Source organism: Anabrus simplex, chromosome 1, assembly GCF_040414725.1.
Source record: "Anabrus simplex isolate iqAnaSimp1 chromosome 1, ASM4041472v1, whole genome shotgun sequence".
In the NCBI taxonomy this organism is placed as follows: domain Eukaryota; kingdom Metazoa; phylum Arthropoda; class Insecta; order Orthoptera; family Tettigoniidae; genus Anabrus; species Anabrus simplex.
Genome location: NC_090265.1, coordinates 458211657 through 458232497, shown reverse-complemented (window position 1 = coordinate 458232497; position 20841 = coordinate 458211657). Strand labels below are relative to the sequence as shown.

At 38.1% G+C, this 20841-nt stretch overlaps 1 protein-coding gene across 1 annotated transcript in view; it reads left to right on the top strand.

Annotated features, from left to right (window-relative positions):
• The window catches only part of LOC136856947 (collagen alpha-1(XVIII) chain), a 622397-nt gene that overhangs the window by 558578 nt on the left and 42978 nt on the right, over window positions 1-20841 (top strand). The window contains exons 15-18 of the mRNA XM_067135237.2: window positions 3545-3703; window positions 8023-8140; window positions 16398-16522; window positions 20478-20570. Coding sequence (XP_066991338.2) covers window positions 3545-3703; window positions 8023-8140; window positions 16398-16522; window positions 20478-20570 — 495 coding nt within the window. The remainder of the gene's footprint in view (window positions 1-3544; window positions 3704-8022; window positions 8141-16397; window positions 16523-20477; window positions 20571-20841) is intronic.

The following is a 20841-nucleotide window of genomic DNA, read 5'->3' as shown; positions in this document are numbered from 1 at the left end:
TGAATTACAAGGTAGCATTTAATTCAAAATCACATAATTTGAAGTCTGATTTTTGTGTCCCAACGACTTCAAATTAACGAGGTTTTACTTTAGCCTACTTATTTATGGGACCATGGCATTCAATTTTTATAATATAATAATTCTTGAAAGCATTGTATAAAATAATATTTTTGTGCAACAAAATATTTTTTTGAAATCATATATGCCTTGAAATATACACAACTCCTGAATAAATTCATGGCTCAAGAGCCCATTAGGGCATTGCCTACTAAAATGACTGCTACACAGCCAGATGGACTGCAAATACTGAAGTGCCACATGATCAGCATAACAACATCCTCCGCCCTATTGCTCGGCTCCCTTAGCCAGATCTGCTGCCTCTCGTACCACACAGCTTCTCGGTAGATCTCGCAAAGTTGAGTGAACCTTGTTGCATCCCTCAGTCATCAATAAAATTTTTTGGACTGGCTTGGTATCGAACCTGTGGCCTCTAGGTAAGAGGCAAACACACTCTCTGTACCTGATAGGGCTGGTGGCAAATGCACAGGTAGTTGTTATTTATTCAGACTGAATTTCCCATACTTGAAAAGGTCCATTAGATGTAGCACCTACAAAAATAGTTCATATGGCTCTGCACAAGTTAAAAAAATGTTTTATATGCTCTATGTATTTGTGAAATGGCTGATGTACAAGAATGGTTTTATGCATCAAATTATTTATTAAACTTGAAAATAGAGCTGCAGAATGTTATAAAACATTAAAGATATGTTAAGTTTTAGATGTAGTTTTTACTACAAATTATGCCAATGCAGGGACTTAAGTTTCAACTTTAATCAAAGTACAAATACAAAGCACAAATACAACAGAAAAACATGCTAAGTTTTTGTTACATATCAAAAGTACAGGATCCATGTATCTAATATTGCATACTAAGGTCCTGTACATTAAAATATCAGAAACATTAGTTTAAAAAAAGCAGCTTGGCATACCTTCTACAGTGTGAAGGTTTGATGTCAACACAAAGTATTGACAAAAGAAAATCATGGGAACAAGCTAAGGGGTGGAACTGTAAAACTTATTAACCACAGATTGGTTAAGAAATGGAGTTTGTTAATTTATACATGTTTCTTGGTTGTTTCGAATACACTTTAGTCTGGCTTTGCTTCCACTTATATGAAGGTGAATCAAATATAAACAGGAATTTGAATGTACCACTGTTGTAAGTGATAATTCTGAGGCAAGGCTTTGCCAGGATGTTGGTGGAGGTGTCTGGAGAAGGGGTTTGCATGCGCAAACACCAGTGGAGAGCTGGGCTGCTTCAGTATGCCATAAGTGAGCAAGAGGTGCACACGTCTGTTGTGCAATGCATCATTATCAAATTTCTCGCAAAAGAGGGCACCAATCCTTACGAAATTTTGAGACGGCTCCGCGCACAGTTTGGGGAAGAAACACTTTCGCAGACTCAAGTGTGTGATTGGGCTAAAAAATTTGTGGCAGGAAAAGAAGCTGTGGAAAATGAACCTCATGGAAGGAGACCACAGACAAGCATCACTGCAGACAACATTGTTGCCATTCGTGGTATTATTATTGGTGAAGATCAGTGAATAAAAGTTTTGAAAATTGTTTTAGCTGTAGGAATAAGTTATGGAAGTGTTCAAACCATCATCTGAGATGAACTCCATTTCAGAAAATTGTCTGCCAGGTGGGTTCCTTATCTCCTCAACCAGGAACTAAAAACTTTATGCTAGGAAGTGTGTCAGAGACTCCTTCTTCGCTATGAGGAGAAAGGAGAGGATTTCTTGTGTCGTATTGTGACTTGTAATGAATCTTGGGTGCATCATTACACCCCAGAGTCAAAGCAAGCAAGCAATGTAGTAGTGGAGAAGGGACAAAGCAGGTCCGGTTAAGGCGACACTCCAGAAATAAAAAGATATTTTTACCTAATGCATGGATTTTCATGAAACTTTGTGGGAATGTCACCTACAAAAAATAGAGATATCACGAACATTTCTTTCATATAACATTAATAGTTTTTCCAAAATAATTTTTTTCTTTTGAAATCTTTAATTCCATTTTTTTCATGAAATTTAATTAACATGTTAATGTATACTTTTTTAAAAGCACTAAATATTGATTTTTCTGTACATAAGTTATATAAGGAGATATATCATACTAAAGTTTGTCTAATTTTTACGTTCTAAAATTTTTGACTTACAAATCCCTACTACTTGAAAAAATTCTGCAGTAAAAAATTCCATATGCAGGTTTCTTAAAATAGCTGTGATACATATACCATACAAATATTGTTACATTTAGCAGAATATTATGGGAGAAAAATGGGATTTAAATGTAAAATTACAATTGGCAAACAAAGAATTATTACAGTGATTAATTGTTTGAATTCAGCGGAATAACTTTGTGACAAGAAAAAAGAAACTCAATCCTTTCAATTTCAGTCATAAAAGAAATTTCACCAAAACGACCAAAATATTGATTTTTATCTCCAGAGTGATGCCTTAAGGACATAACATACCCATATGCTGGAAAGGTGCTTGCAATCATTTTCTGGGACTCCATGGGCGTTTTTCTGGTGGATTTTCTTCATGAACAAAGGACAATTAATGCAGCCTATTACTGTCACCTTTAAGATGAAGCAAAAGCTTTGTATCGCCACAAGCGACGCTGACAACTGATAATACCAATATAAATGGTCCGTTATTGAATGTTTTTTGGCTAACTCATTCCTAGTTGCCAGCATTTCGCCCCCATGTGCTAGGTTGGGCTCATCAGTTGGTACCTAGCACACCTACCAAGACGCATGGCCAGTGCATACCATGGAGGTCACTGCGTAGGCTACTTTGAGCCACCGGTAGTGCCATTGCACTATGAGAGACTTTGTCTCATTACCAAAAATTTGATGCCTGCTTGGCCATCAGATGATATAGATGTTGATTCCCATAGAGAATCTGAAATATTTTGCCACTTTCTATTCTGTGTGTCATTTACTGCACTGTGCTGCCACTTGGGACGAAAGTGGCTAAATATTTAGACACTGAGTTCTTGCATACCTAGCAGTATCACATGTTGTGTATATTCTCAGTTTGTTGCTATATATTGAGTGTTTCTGGAGCGATTGCTATATTATATACCGGTATTCATAATTTCATGCGAGTATAATGATTTTTAACTATTATCAATAATCCATGTGAAGGTAATAGCTAACAGTGCACGTATTAATCCACCAGCCTTTTTGTCAGTAGAAATGAACAGTGGCTAAATATTTAGCCACCAGGTTCTCAATTTTGTTTGAAAGGGTTTTATGAAAAAAACAATATCAAATCAAATGACATCCAACTAACAGTTACCCCTGCTACAAATAATGTTCTTCTAATAAAAAATAAAATTTGATCACTCAGGGAAAAGAAAAAGGTAATATATGTCAAACTGTATGACATATATTACCTTTTTCTTTTTTTTAAATAGCAGCCTGTGAATACAGGAGGTTACTTCCATATATATATATCATTATATTTTTCTTTTACAGAGGAAAGGAGATAAAGGAGACAAAGGAGACAGGGGACCTCCAGGTGAAGGTAAACCTGGTCCCCCAGGACCACCAGGCTTACCAAGTCCTGTTGGAGATGGTGAAATAGGAATGAAGTATATTCCAGTACCAGGACCTCCAGGTCCCCCAGGCAAACCAGTAAGTGAATCTTTCCCAGTTATTCCTTATATTCAAAAATGATTTTTTTCTGTGCTATATGCTCTCTTAACCTGCCAGTGGTCGCTATATGAGCAAAATGCTCATGGATATTGAAAATCATCTGCTCTTTTATACAGCATGTAGTTTCGAACTTGAGCCCTGATGTACCTTTGCACTGCAGTTTTGAGAGAAGGATGGATGCATTGAAACGCACACAGGGAGGGAGGAATTATCAGTGACTGTCAACAGTGAGCATTTTGTTTCACGCGCGACCAGTCACGTTGGCGCTAATTTCTGTATGTGTGATAGTTTCGCTATTGTTGAATGTTGTTTCATAGTTGAAACAGCTCTTTGCAACTTATTGTATTAATGTGTTACATAATTAGTGCATGATGATGGCTTCAAGTCGTAACAATTTAGCTTGGTTTGATGAAATTCTTAGTGATCAACTCGAGGGCTAGAACAGCGACTTGGACTGTGAAAGTGAACAAGTGAACATAAAAATGAATACTGAACAGTCTGTAATGGAAGAACATGCTGATGGAACCGTACCTGAAGAGCAATCTGTAGCTCGCGAATAACATATGTTGGAGGTAAATGAGAATTTCATGTTTAGTGACAATGTTTATATAGGGAAAGAAAAGGTGACAAAGTGGAGCAGACACTAGCCAAGAATTCCATGCTCACGCGCTTGTGCTGAAAATATAGCGACTCATCATCCATGTGTAAAGACCATTGGGAATGACGCACACACTATTTTAGAAAGTTGGGAATTGTTTTTCCAAATACAGTTATAACTTATAACCATTTGGAATTTATTACTATTTGTAATTTTTAGCATTCTTTATAACCATTTGAGATTTATTCTTATGTTAATTTAATGTGTTAACACATTTACGCTTTGAAATCGGTTGGTATTTTTTATGTAAACACATCATAATACTGTGAGCATTTTGCTCAACGCGCGACCACTCACGTTACTTTTATCCTAGCGACCACTGCCGGCTTAAATTAGTAGCAGTGGTCTCCACTGCAATGTATTTATAGTAGACAGGTTAACAATAAATTGATAGCACTTCTTTTATTACCCTAGTAAATAAAACAGTATTTTAATTCTGTATGTAAACAGTGTTACTAATGGTTATTGACACTTGAAATTTCATTATGATGCCCCATTATTTATCAGTATTAGCTTTCACTTAAAAACCTATGTTTCATATTCTTAGTCAAGACAAAACAACATTGGAAATGCCTTGTGTAAAATTCATTATTGTTAGCTTACGTGTACATGGAAATAAGAAATTACAAACAATATTGTTGAATGAGAACTATTATGTTGCAGTCAGGCATGGTAGACACATCTGGTTTGCTTTAAGAGAGGAGCAAGTTTTTTCCTCATTACAATGTGCAGATGTACAGAACAGAGAGATGAGTGATAATTGAGTTTTATTAGGTTGTAAATTCTGTGCTCATTTTTCTAACATTGGTGCTTCAATTCCTGTGTGATCTGTCTTTCTTGTTATGTTCCTTTAAGCAGACATCAGATGAGTGATAAGTCTGAATTGTTTGTTTGAATAGCAAATGCAGATAACATGAGATGACAAAAGAAGTTGGATAATCTTGGGCTAGCTACCAAGTTGTTTGATATATACTTGAATCTTAATCCTACTTGATAAATCTACATCAATTTGAAGAGTGAAACATTGACATAAAACCCCTTCAAACAGTTCAGTGTATGTGGCACTGGTTCATTACACTGGTGGTACAAAGTACACTGTATGTCCAATACAGCAGAATGTTTAAGCCTTTCTTTTTTGAAAAAAATAAAAATAAAGCTATCTGTTCTGGGCATCAACCTATAGAGATCTCTTGACCCTACTTGCACCATGTGATATGACCCTGTGTGTAATTGGAATGGAGGAAGTGTAGAGTGTTGAATGTGAGGAAAGGAACGTTAAGGACAACACAAACACCCAGTCCCCAGGCCAGGGATATTAATCATTTACAATTAAAAACCCCTGACTCAGCTGGGAATCTAACCCCGGGCCATCGGGTGACAATAAGGAGTACATACTTACGAAGGTAAATAACGTTTTGCTCACTGAGACCACTCTGTTATGTCTAATACTACAGATAGTATCGTCATGACCTTCAAACACTTGTATGATAAAGTAATTGCTCTTTACTGAAGCTACTTGGTTAAGTCTATTCAACTGTAATGTAGAATAAGAGTTAATCAGCTTTCGAGCTGTATTTATGAACTCCTGGTTGTATGCACTGTATTAAATACTGAGTCAACCTCTCCACTTGAAGAAAGAAAATAATAAAGAATTACACTTGGAAATACAAGTCTTTACATTAGCACTCGACATTCACCTATGTTTGAATTCACAGTTCCAAAATCTAAGTTGAACTGCACAGTTCTAATATAACTTGAAAATGTAAGTCCGACGCACACTACTTTGGTTTCTGTCGAAGTTCATAGTAACAGACTGGTGGAATTCTGTCGTCGACTGTCGTACAGTCAGCAAGCACGGCTAGGCTGTGGAATCACACACTGTTTGTTGTGTCACCTGGTCATCAATTTATACAAAATCAGCTAGTTGTTTCATGAGATTTCCCTATAACTTCAGCTTCATCAATTTTCCATGGATTTTCTTGAGACTTAGTAATTATGCATAATTTAGCATTAGCTACACGTCACGTTGATGTAGTCCAAACTGTTATGCTAATTTTATTTATTGAGTTATCAGGCATGGAACTAAAGAACATTCTATACGACGTAGCCTGTCCTTGACTGACCAGCACAGAGCTCGCTCCTCGTTCACCGGCTGCGGTCGGCTAATCTTGTGCGCAGCGAGTATTTTAAACTGTAAATACTTAGAGATGGGGCGCTGTATCAGCGTTCCTGATTCAATACAGTGAACTACTCAAAATATGGAGAAACACCATAGCAGCTACTCTCACCTATTACAGGAAGGCAAACTAAGATAAACTTATTATCTAGGTGATTTCTCACCACCTATGGAGGGAAATCCTCAAAATCTACAATGACATCAATCATCCCTTGCTCATATGACTATTGAATTTTTATTGCAGAAGTTAAAGTAACAGTCTAAACAGCGTTTATAGGAAGAGGGTACCAAGTTAATTGGCTACGTGGATTAGGATACATAACTGTGAGTTTGCATTTGGCAGGTGGTAGGTTCGAAGCCTACTGTTTGCTGCCCTGAAAATAGTTATCTGTGGTTTCCCATTTTTATACCAGGAAAATGCTGGGGTTGTACCTTCATTAAGGCCATGGTTGATTCCTTCCCCAGTCCTATCCCATTATTGCCATAAGACCTGTCTGTGTCAATGCATCATAAAACAAATAGCAAAAGAAAAAGATAAAAGAGAGTGATAGTGGTTATGCCCAAAGAGAATTAGCACTCAGGAAGATGAAAACAATAATGCCTGTAAATCCAGTGACAGGACCCAGTGTATCAAGTTTATAGTGAGTGTGGCATAATGTAAACAGTCTAAATACTATATGAAAACTACCTTTCACTGGTGAGCCAGGGCTGCAATAGGACTATGACAATGTGTTAGATGCCTTTTCATTATTCCTTGGTGACAAGGTTACTTGACCAAATTGTGGCTGAGATGAACAGATATATGGTCAAGGTCAAGCATTCAGAAATGGGAGCTAGTGTTGGGGAAGGATATTTATATGTTTCTGGGTCATGAAATGTTTACTGAGATCATCTTCTGGTTAATTGGCTAATTACAGTTTACTCAAGAAGTGAAAGAGTGCATTTTATTGGGGTTTTTACCTTAATAATAGTAGGGGGAATTTCCTTTGCTAAGAAGAAAAATCTAAGACTTGGTGTTCTGGCATCTTGATTGTAAAGTTTGGCTTTGCATGGAGTCATGTTTTATGGATTCACCCAAAGCAGGACCTGTTATGTTCAAATTAAGAAGGAATTTTATTGCATATAGTATAAATTAGTGAAGAATCAGGAAAATAAATTATACTGTACATGTGAGTAGAATATGTACTCAGACATGTGCCACTGCCACAGAGATAACGGTCATTAGGCCTTCTAGGCCTTCTTGTTTACTGCACCATACATGATCTGAAATCTTGTTAAGTTGTCAGGAAAATTGTATATCTTATTTCTTATGGTTCTTGAGTTATAAGATGTTTTGTGTGATAGTCAAAAAATGCTGAGTTATAGTAAAAAAAGTTAAACGTATACAGCAAAAGATCTCCATAAAATTTGTGCATGATATCTGTGGATAATGGTTCTGTGAGAAATCAATCTGTCATTCTGCAGGGACCCCCTGGTCCTCCTGGTGTTTCTGTGGTGGGTGAAAAAGGTGAACCTGGTATGTCTGGAGGAAGAATACCATTCTATGGTGATCCAACTCTTACAGCACCCCCTGGTAGACAAGGTGAGTATTATGATTCACATGTAGTCTTAATGGTATATGCTTAAGATATTACTATATCTTTAAAAATACTCCTTAAACTTATTTTCTCAATTTGATTGAAAGTTAGGTCTTTGTTTTACATCATTATGGAGGGATTATTCTAAAATACATTGCAGATGATTGGCTATTGTGAAAGAGTGCTGAGGTACTGAAAAGGGCCTAACAGTTCTGAACAATAAAGCCTGTAGAATACAAACAAATGACCGCAATAACCAAAATCTGGACATTTTGGTCAAACCAATCTCAAAAATTATGCATTACTTGTTATTGTCTTACCTTAGAAGGGTACAATGTAGGATTTCAAGTCTATTCATGATGCAGTCTAATTGTAATTTGTGAAGTAAATTTGATGAAGTACCCTCTTATTCAGGACATTATTCATTGAAAACTACTCAAACACACAAAAATTAAAAACAAATGAGTTGTGTATGAATCATACTGTATTAACTTGCATACCAATATATCTTTCCTGCATATTTCAATTTTAAAATTTGAGGTATGAGATATATGCATCTTAAAAGTAATAAAAAACTACACCTTGCTAAATATATTACATTTTATTTTTTTGTTGTTATCAACTGTTGCTTGTTATGAATATGCAATTTCTCCTGCTTTCAATTCATTTGCACCTAATGCTGTTAGTTCTTGAACTTCTGATGACTGAATAAGCCAATTCTAGCATGAAATATGCAACCCCACAGATTACAATCAATGGATGGGGGAGGACAAGTTTGCATCTGACAGAGTATGTGTTTCTGTCATTTAGACTTTACTTACCTGTGATGCCCTTGCTGAGAGTTCAACAGAATTAAAATTTGGTTTAGCACCAACTTGAGCATTCATTGGCAAGTCTGTCTCCAGTCTGAGTGTTGATATTTGTGACTTTCATGGTGTGTTTAAGGTGGTCTTGATAATGCTTCCAAGAGGCACCACAGCGTTATCTGCCCAAGGAAAATTCACCATACAGGAATTGGCAAGGGAGCCTGGTGTTGACATACAATTTTAGCTAGGAATAACTGTTTAGAGTAAGAAAGGCTGAGTGGTTGTCTTAACATTAAATCTAAGCTTAAGGTTATGTTCTAGAAAAACATAAAAAAATATGGTGATGGTTTTAAGGCACTTTGAAAAATAAGGTAACAAGAGCTCTCACGGGTATTCAGACTTTCTCCAAGACCAAGGAGGAGACCAAAGCTTTATCATGCAGTTTTTAGGTGATGCATATGTTGTGTCAGACCCTCACAATATCAGTTTCAAGATGGCTGCATGCACGGAAACATGGTCAAATGTAGAAATGTGTACTGTGATACAGTTTTTGCAGTTGAAGGGCACCTCATCAGTGGAAATTCTTCAGTAATTTGATGAGATGAACAATAAGCATGTTATGTCAAAAGAAACAGGTTGGGCAATGGTGCACTGAGTTTGATAACAGCAGGACAGATGTTGAAGATGAGCACCAATTTGGCCGGCCAAGCACATCCATGAAAAATGACACTGTGTGCGTATTAAAGGTCTGATCCAGGACTATTGTCAGATTAACTCAGAAAAACTCAACATCTCAGCAGGCAGCATATCATTCATGAGCTGCTCGACTACCAAAAGACGTATTCACACCAAGGCATCTCACAGAAGGTCAGAAAGCCACTTGGATGGGATTGTCTCTCATGCATTTGATAGGGATTAAGGAGGAAGGAGTGCCATTTCTGCTTTGTTACAGGAGATTAAATGTAGGTGCTCCATGCAACACCAAAGAGGAAGCAAGTGTCTGTCATGGAAATGCCTCTTGTTCCCACCTCTCAGCAAGTCTGAACAGTTCCATTCATGAAGAAAGTTATGGTGATGACCTTTTGAGACCACAGGGTTGTGCTACTGGTTGATTTCCTCACCACTTGAACAACAGTGAATGCGGAGTATTTCCGAGCAGAAATTTGCAAAAAATGACCTGGACTTCTATCAACAGGTGTCATGTTGCTGCACTAGAATGCCAGACCATATGCAGCTAACAATCACACTTCCAATTGGAGATACTAGATCATTTCGCCTGCAGCCTGACCTGGTACCCAGTGGTTTCCATCTCTTTGGACATAGAAGCAGCACCTGGATGATAGGATATTCAGTGATGATACAGACATTCAGCATGCTGTCATGACATGGCTTCTGGGACTGAATGTATATTTCTTCCATGCTAGCATCACTGCCTTGGTGTATCATTGGAACAATTGCTTGGACAAAATTGGCAACAATGTTGAATAGTAATGTGCATCGGCATCCTACTGTCATCTTATTAACTGATGAAAATGTTTCTGTACTTATCTGTACTGATTAGACATCACAATCTTAAGAAATAATGGCAACCTGTCATACAAAACATACAGAAAGCCCACTCAGACCTCACACACCATTGACAATGAATCCAACCACCCATACATACCAATGAGCACAACAAATTCGATGAAGTAATACAAATAATAAAACAAATTGTGAAAGAAAACAACTGCCATGCGCACTTATTTGTTATTACTTCTTCATATTATCACCATATCTCAATGATTGACAAATTCATGCAATGTAAACAATGTTGTACATATATACACATGATTTAAAGTGAATTGATAGATTCTGAGGAAGTTCTTAAGGAAAAATAACATGTCATTCTTTCTTTAATAGTGTGTATATGTTTTAGAGGTATGTTAGTGTTCTAATTAGTGTTTCTGACAGAATGACAAGCTTTTACATTAGCTCAAATTGATGCTTGCAATGCTTTCTTGCATTGTTAAGATTGTTGGGTAATATTATGAAACAAAGTGGGTAGTGTGACTTATGACCAAACCTGTAGAAAATTAGCTTTATTTGTTTATTCATTCCATACAGAGAAATTCTTTTACTTTCAAATTCAGCTTACAGCATGTTCTCGATGGTTTACAGATATTATCAAATTTCCATCAGAAAAATGAATGAGTTTTCTAAAAATTATTTACATTATTTGTTTAAAAAAAAGTTATTTACTACAAGATATCAGTACCATACATATTCTTGAAAAGGTAAATCAATGCATAGTACTGCAGACTTGTTCCTAAATGATCTGCAACGTCCTAACTTATTTACATAATACATAAATAAGATTAGCCTATATTTTATGCATGACATTGCAAAATTATTGAATAATCCACTGTAAATTATAAAAGTAGGTAGGGTTCCATTCTGAGCTGAATATGATCCAGTTTCACTGTTATTTTTGACATTCATATCAATTCCTCTTCAAATTTTAACAAAATATTTGTCTCTCTGTTAATGCTCACTGAAAGGACCTCGTGGAAGTCTGGAAGAACTGAAAGCACTCAGAGAATTAACTTCTTTGAAAGAACTAAAAAATATGAAGGATGGTCTAGGTAATTTTAAAAATTATACACAAATATCAACATGTGTTTTTTAATTGCCTATGTTAAACGTCTACATACAACAGTGTAATTTCAGTGGCATAGTTGCTTTCAGAAAACCATGTTTGATATTTTAAGTGTTTTGAGAAATATGTTTATGAGGAATAATTATTGTAGGTATGAAATAATTCTAAGATTTCACATTTTTGCTTAATGTATTAACTCTTGTGTTACAAATATTAGTAGTCTTCATCAGTACAGAAATGGAATTCTATTAGTCTAGAAGACCTACACATTCTGTCATAGTTAACTTCCATGCACATGGCTTCTCAAATATGACTCATAAATGAGAACTATCAACTGATAGACATATCTAGAAATAGCCTACTCCTAGCTGTGAAGAACAGAGCAGAAAGAGTAAGAATTCATGCTTTAAGGGACACAAGCTTTCATCTTGACTATAGTAGTGTAGATGTTTTTTCTTCTTCAGAGACTTCCAAAACAATTTCCTGATAATGATCTGGTTCACAATAAATAACTTTTACATTGTGGAATTGCTCGTCTGATGGCCACTATCATTAAGATGTCAAGTCTATAGGGTCTGACACTGTGGTTAGCCATTTGAGTCCCGTTGGTGGAAAAAAACACAAAAAAACCAGAATATTGGCTGGAAGAGTAGGAGAAGTGGTGGTATACAATTCTAATCACTGGAAGTTGTACCTAAAGCCTGAATTCAATTCCAAACCTTTCTGTAATGTTCATAGGGAGTGAGAGCATTTGATGCTGTCCATTGGACAGAGACCTTAAACTTTGAACAAACATCTTGGTGTTACTCAACAGACATAGATATGTGCTAACACTGGGTTTCATCCTCTCTCTGCCTCATTATCATCATCATCCCACATCCAGATGCGCAGGTCACCTATGGATGCCATATAAACAGACCTGCACCAGATGAATTGAACATGTTCTGAACATTTCTGGCACTAAAATCAATCCATCCATCCATCCGTCCGTCCATCCGCCCGTTCCGGAACTGATGTCATAGTTTGTGAGATTTAACTTATATATTTCATTTTTATTGGCCTGCATTCTATGATCATTTCTTCATTGAAAGTACTTACTGCAGTTTATGTTACAAAATATCAACATATCGAACAAGTGACTGCACGGTTTGGGTCATGTGGCTATTAGCTTGTATTTAGGAGATAGTGGGTTCAATCCCCACTACCAGCAGCCCTGAGATGGTTTTCCATGGTTTCCCATTTTCACACCAGGCAAATGCTGGGGGCTGTACCTTAAATAAGGCCACAGTTGCTTCCTTCCCACTCCTGTTCATGGGGACTGAGTATTTGTGTTCATTCTAATACACTTCTAATACACCACGCTACTAACCACCACAGAAACACTCAGTAGGAAATTCACACAGGGTTAGCATCAGGAAGGACATCCAGCTATAAAAGTGAGCCAAATTAACATCAAGTTACAAACTATCAACCTTATGGTCCATACCAATGTATTATACAACTAAGTGAAGTAAACCAATAATTCCATCTAATTGATACAATATATATATTTTGCCTTAGGCAAATTTACATTTCAGTAGATGTAGGTGGAATTATTTGTTTACTTCACTTAGTTCCACATCAAGTGTTGACCCCAATAAATTGCTATTAACAAAGATAGTTAGGTCCACCTATTCAATACTTTAAATTATATGTTGTTATTATTAATTATTCATTGTACATTAGGACTAGCATTGACCCTTCTATTGGACCATCATCAGCCTTAATTACAAATGGAAAAGGCATTATATGTAATTTCAATCACTAAAACCCAATATATGTATGTGTATGTTTAGTCCTCAGCCCGAAGGCTGGTTGGATCCTCAACAGTTCCGCCATCAGCTGTCATAGATGGCCTAGGCATCACTGAAGAGGCGTACTAGGGAAATGAGGAGTGAGGTAGTTTCCCGTTGCTTTCCTCACCGAGCCAGAAGTTGCTATTACACATCAGTCTGCCAAGCCCACTGAAATGCATGCACCAACTGACCCTATGAGCAATATTTTCACACCATTCATAGCAGGGACTGGCTGCAGAAGGATGGCATTACTAGCATTACTCATACCTCAGTCACTTTCATTTTGTCAAAGCTAAGGATAAAGCTGAGACAGATCAATGAAAGTAACAAAATTGCTCTAGCCCATACCAGAAGACATAGTGCACTGTAAACACTAGGTCCTGCCAGCAAAGGCACAAAACCCAATATATAAATTGCTATTAACAAAGACATGTAGGTCCACCTATTCAATACCTTAAATTATATGTTATTATTATTATTATTATTATTATTATTATTATTATTATTATTATTATTATTATTATTATTATTATTATTATTATTATTATTATTATTATTATTATTATTATTATTTATTCATTGTACATTAGAACTAATGTCGACCCTTCTATTGGGCCATCATCAGCCTTAATTACAAATGGAAAAGGCATTATATGTAATTTACAATCACCAAAACCTGATATATCACATTAATATGTCTTGACTCATTGATACAACATACTATCATCTTATATGAGTCTATTTAAACTTATACCACTTGCACATGTGAATCACTTGTTCTTGTAAGAAAACAAAAATCAAGAACAAAAAGAAGTGATTCTGGAGTAATCTTCAAAACATATATACTTTTTAAAGTCTACATGAAAACTTAAATGTACACGTTTCTACACTGGTTCACCAAAACTAGGCCAGAAGAAGTTATTGCCAGTACAAAATGTACACAGAAAGTCATGTAATTCCTGGTTATCTGTGTTTCAATTTTTCATTGTGTTCTCTCCTTCATTAGCAGGGGCGGTGCGTGGTATTGCTGCAGTGTTGCACAACTCCCAAAAATTTTACACTTCATTCGTTACCTTTTCTTCTAAATTTTCAGTTTAATGAACCTAACGTATATCCTAAAATATGTTAAAATCAAATATCTATGGTTGTTCGATGTACTAATGCTTCATAATGGACCAATAAGCTCTGCCAGCTTCGAATCAAACTCAGGGGGTTTGCTTTCCTCCGGCAACTCCCAAGCGGACAGTGTGGTGCAATTACTTCCAGCAGGGACGAGCCTAAGCCCGTATAGCATCAGGTAGCACACCCGCCAGTATCGGTCTTAGGGAGTTGAATGAGACCAGCAAGTCCCCTATGGAGAAACAATTATAAATGTCCCCGTTAGATTGCGCCACTCTACGGAGATGACTTAATTCCAGCTTTCCCTCCTCTCGCAAAGGTAATTCATTTTCCAATTTTTGCTTTATGTCACACCGATGCAGATAGATCTTACGGTGATGATGGGATATGTGGAAAGGAAGCGACCATAGCCTTAATTAAGGTACAGCCTCAACATTTGCCTGGTTTGAAAATGGGAAACCACAGAAAACCATCTTCAGGGCTGCCGACAGTGGGGTTTGAACCCAGTATCTCCCTAATGCAAGCTCAGAGTAACGCGACCCTATACACGGCCAACTCTCTCAGTAATTTCTTTTCCACACCATACAGTATGGTATGGTATGGCATGGTATGGTATGGTATGGTATGGTATGGTATGGTATGGCCTATACCAGACCACCCACAATATTACCAACATTTTGCTTCATTGAAAAAGAGGAGGGCAAATTGTCAATTCAAGTGAGGCAAGAATAACTATAGTTGTACTGTATAATTAGCCTCTTATTTCCGATGTTTTAATTGCCAGATATATTTCTGTTTTAGTAGGAATGTAGTTCATTACTAAATGATAATAGAGTTTCTTGTTATATCTGTAAGCTTCTCATATAAAAATGTGACATTGAACTTTTTGGTGCAACACCCAACTTCAACTATGAGTGTCAGGTCCTGCAGAGTTGATTGATTCTGTGGTTGAGGAGGCTGTTCCGGCTGAGGTTGCTGCGGTGCTGGTGGTTGGACCTGAGGCTGTTGCGCTGGTTGCTGAGGTGGGCGCTCTTGAGACATGGTTCTCTGGATGATGAGTGGCGTTACTATTTGCTGTCTGGTGGAACTTTGAGAAGTTCTGCTGGTGCTGGGTGTCTGGCATTCCTTTGGTCGAGCTACGTGCTTAATGATCTTGTAGGACAATGTTGTTTGCTTCTGTTGGCGGCCGTCTGATGTTCTCCGATGGTTCGGCGGGGAGTCGGTGTGGGGGTTGCCTGAGGTTCACACCGGTTTCTTCTTTAGTTGGTTCTGCCTCCTGTCCCCGCTTGACGACTGCTCCAGAGCCAACTTGCCCCTCGCTTTTTACAGCCGATTGGCTTGGCGCGTTATACCACCAGCCACCACTGTTCATTAGCCTGAATAACTGTCATCATTAAGACTCAGCTGGATCTCCTGAAACCTTCTCTTATATCTTGATGATGATGATGATCATGATCATGATCATGATCATCATGATGATGGTGCTTGTTGTTTAAAGAGGCCTAACATCTAGGTTATCAGCCCCATCTTATATCTGGAGAAAGGTTGTTATAAATATGCCAGGATGAGTGGCTCAGATGGTTGAGGTGCTGACCTTTTGTCCCCAACTTTGCAGGTTCGATCCTGGCTCAGTCCAGTGGTATTTGAAGGTGCTCAAATAAGTCAGCCATGTGTCGATAGATTTACTGGCATGTAAAAGAACTCCTGTGGGACTAAATTCTGGCACCTCAGCATCTCCAAAAACCATAAAATTATTAGTGGGATATAAAGCCAATAACATTAATTACATTATAGATGTATAATACGTCTTGATTTCTTGTTGACAGTATTTTTTGAATTAATTTTCTTCATGCGTTTTCTGCAGGTTCTTCTGGACCTCCTGGACCACCAGGTCCTCCAGGTCGACCAGGACAGGGTACCGACTCTGGAAGTCTTACGAAGATAGTTCCAGGAGCAGTGACCTTCCAGAACACTGATGATATGTCAAAGGTGAATAGTTATTGTTGAGCTGGGATTCACAACTACTAGATAAGTTGATTTGACTTTGCTTGGTCATATAGAATCAGAATTAACTAATAATATAACTACTAGTGTTGATCTAGTGCTACCAAGCAGTAATGCTGTTGATGATATGGTGCGTTGCTACACACAGAAACTTTTATTTCCACATTCCAGATGTTTGAGACGCTATTGACAAAACAGTTCAATCATGAGTGCTGCCACATGGTAATACTATTGTTGAAACAATTTGTTGCTATGTGCACACCATTTCAGTTCCACACTTCAGCCATTTGAGGGGCTATTGATGAAGTGGTTCTTCATGAATTCTACCATGCAGTAATGCTATAGAGAAAATAGTTCACCAGTACAGTCCATAGAACTGTAAACTTTACATTTACAATCTCTGTGGTGAGAGTGCATGCGTATGTATATATAATGTAACCTAATCAAGCAATCAATCATTGATATGCATTTAGGGCTGTCAGACATTTGACAGATTCCCTACAGTTGTTTACCTAGTCTTTTCTTAAATGATTTCAGAGGACTTGGAAATTTATTGAACATTTCCCTTGATAAATTATTCCAGTTCCTATTTCCTCTTCCTATGAAAGAATATTTGCCCCAGTTTGTCCTTTTCAATTCCAAATGGAACAATGGGAGGAGACAGAGTGTGTTAAATTGATGTAGGGCTTTAATGCAGAATGATGCTAAGTTGTGTGAAAATAACTTAGCACAGTGGTGTTTATGCATCTGGAAATACAGTACATAGTACTTAAAAGGTTAAAAATAAAAATTAATATGTGGAATGAGCATATTCTACTATCCACTAAATTAATTGAACTACAAACAAACAAGCAAGTAAGCAAGCAAGCAAGCAAATCCACAGCCTATTTCCAGTCATTTGACCAGGTCAGGAATGGAATGAATGAAGTCCCCATCTAGCAGTGAGGATAGGAATTGTGCCAGCTACTGGAGCCTGTCGCTCTGATTAATGACTGAGAGATGAAACAAAGTGGTATTGGAGAGTGTTGCTGGAATTAAAGATGACAGGGAAAACTGGAGTACCCAGAGAAAAGCCTGTCCCACCTCCGCTATGCCCAGCATAAATCTCACACAGAGTGACCGGGATTTGAATTATAGTACCCCGAAGTGAGAGGCCGGCACGCTGTCGCCTGAGTCGCAGAGGCTCATTATTGAACTACAGTTAATTACAAGTTCACTCGTGTTTGGGTGTTCCACTCAGCATACTCTCATATACAGTCAAGGCGATTGCGCTTCACATCAGCACATCAAACTTTTGTTTTTCAACATAGTTTCTCACAGCGTAGTATCATTCCAGAACAGTTCACAACTATTGTGTCAAGGTTCCTTGAACTCGTCACAGCTGACTGATGGACTCATTTCTGATGAATCACTCATAATGGACTTGTAACAGTCTGTAACTTCTTACTCTGACTTACAATTGATGCACCCAAGACTGACTGGCATGCACCAGGTAAGCTATTTACATGGGCCTGCAGAGATTCTAGTAGTTCCCACTTCCAGGTTATTTTAGGCACCTATTTCATTGTTAATCAGCTTCTAGCTTCTTCTAGGAGCTTCCCTACCATAGTCGCTGCTGGCCCCATCCACACTGTCACTGCTCACCACAGTTATCATCTCTCACTGGCATTATTGTTGGCTACCTTGCACTCAGACTTCATTGTCATGATGCTTCCTCCTTAAAGTTGATCGTTCTTAGTAGCTCCGCCATAAGGCATAAGCCAGTCTAGGTGGACAACCAATGATTTCCCTCAACGAGGCCACTGCATCCTGTAGACTACATGCCTGGAGCTTCAGTAACTTCCCCTTCATCTGTACGGGTCGTTAAAGATTCACTCAGTCACCTTCCTGGAATCTTGCCAAGTTCATCTGTGGATCGTATCAGACCTTCATTTGGTTTCTAGCCACCTTTTGTATCAAACATACTCGTGGATGTTGTTGAGCCATTCCACCAGTTCTCAATCATAGTCTATTGCTGGTTGCTCTTGCTCTGGAGCCATCCTGAACATTAACTCACATGGCAGATGTAGCTCTCTTCCAAAGATTATGTTAGTGGTGTCATGGCTGTCGTCTTGTGAGAGGATGCATGGTAGGCCATCAGGAAGAGGGGTATACTCCCAAACCAGTCCCTCTGAAACTGATACTACCTTTCTCAGATGTTCCTTGATGGTCTTCACAAACCACTCTACCATGCCTTTCAGTTGAGGGTGGATAGGTGTCGTTTGGGTCTTGTGTACACCTTGATGCTGCAGAACGTCCTTCATCAACTTCGATTCAAAGTTCCTACCCTGGCCACTGTGCAGCTCCTTCAGAACACCAAAGCAACAGAAGAAGTTCTTCACCAGGGCATCGACCACCATTGATGCTTCTTAATTGGGGACGGCATAGACCTCAGGCCACTTGGTGAAATAGTCTATGGCGAAAAGCAGGTAGCGATTTTTGGCATCCAGTTCAGCAAAATGGTTCTGCAGTGTTGATGGCAGTCCTCCTAAAGAGGTGCTCCAATGTACTGCAGTATCTAGACCCTATTCTTGTTGCAAGGGATTTGGTTCACTGTACTAGTGTCACATGCTTGGCACCATCTTTCGATGTCCATCCTTGGACGTACCTAATAGTAGCATTGCCAGACCCAATCCAAGGTGTTATTGACCACAAGATGGCCTGTTATAGTGCCTCTGTGGAGCTCAGGCACTACTTCCATCCTTTTGTCCCAGGACTATTGACTGGTCAACCTTCCTCTTGCCATCAGCCAACTCCTATACATGTAACAACAGACTGTTTTTGACCTTCAGAGAATTCCACTGAGCCCAGTATGCCTTGCAAGTTGGGCTATGCTCAGCGATTCTGGTTGCTGTCCTGACTCAACTTCTTGCAGGATCTGTTGACTATCTTTGTCCATAAACTGGTCTCTCTTCAGAGCAATGAAAATTCCAGCCTTCTGTGGCAACAGCTCTCATGGATGCCCATTATAGTCTACCTGTCTGCCCCTCAACTTTCTGACAGTGCAGTTATCAGAACATGGTCTTCTAGACAGACATCAGTGTTGCATTGTTTTCTTCCCTGTCATTCTTCAGCAATGAAGTTATATTCCTGTAGGCGTTGCACCTACTTAGCTGTCATTCCCTCTAGATTTTTAAAGTTCAGGAGCCACGTCAAGGTGGAATGGTCGGTGCATAGATAGAACTGCTGACCATACAGGTATCTGTGGACGCGCTCTAACACCTTCATGATGGCCAGTAATTCACTGCAGGTCATGCAGTAGTTCCTCTTGACCTTGGATAATGTCTTGCTGTAGTATGCTATCCCCTTTTCCTGTTGGTCTTGGATTTGTGATAGCACCCCACCAATCCCCACACTGCTGATGTCAGTGTTACCAGTGGTACCATAGGTAAGTTGTTATGAGCTTTCTTTGAATTGAAAGTCAAGCTGCAGTGAGTGTTGATGGTAGGAGAATTCTTAATTCTTTCTTTCTTTCTTTCTTTCTTTCTTTCTTTCTTTCTTTCTTTCTTTCATCACCACCACCAGCATCTGGTTACTTCTAGGTACAAAGTGTTAATGGCATATGGAGGTTGCACAAACAATTCAAGAATTAATACCAACAAGGTAAGATTATTATCTGCATGACTTTAATTGTTGTGTTTCTATGTGCTGGACTAATGCCTGTACATGCCTACTTACCAAAGTGGGAAACACTGCACCATGCATACAATGGCAGTGGCTACTTCTCATATGCCATTAATGCTTGCACTTAGTGGAAAGATTTCTTCTCTCCTTCACCACAGAACATGATATTGGTACCATAAGTTTTTGATCTATACTATATTATTCTTAAAAAAATAATAGGGTCACATCTGTTTGAAATTCATTTTTTAATGCAAATATTTCATCTTCTTTTCCACAGATGTCCAATGTGAGCCCTGTTGGTACCCTAGCTTACATTATCGATGAAGAAGCTTTGTTGGTCAGAGTGAATAATGGATGGCAGTATATTGCTGTAAGTATAAGATAGGGATTAACTTTTCTAACTGATACAGTTGACTTCCATAACTGTTTATGTTCAGTCACATCCCATGAGACAACTTTAAAGTTGATAATGAATGAATAATTATCACCTAGAAGTAAAATCTTGCCAGTTACTCAGAGCATGGAATGTCCAGTTTAGTTGAAGATGGTGAAATTACAGTATACATTAATTGTTAGTTCACTTCAGATTAACTCTTAATCATGGAAAATAAACTAGTCCTTTTCTTGCCATATCTGTCTCA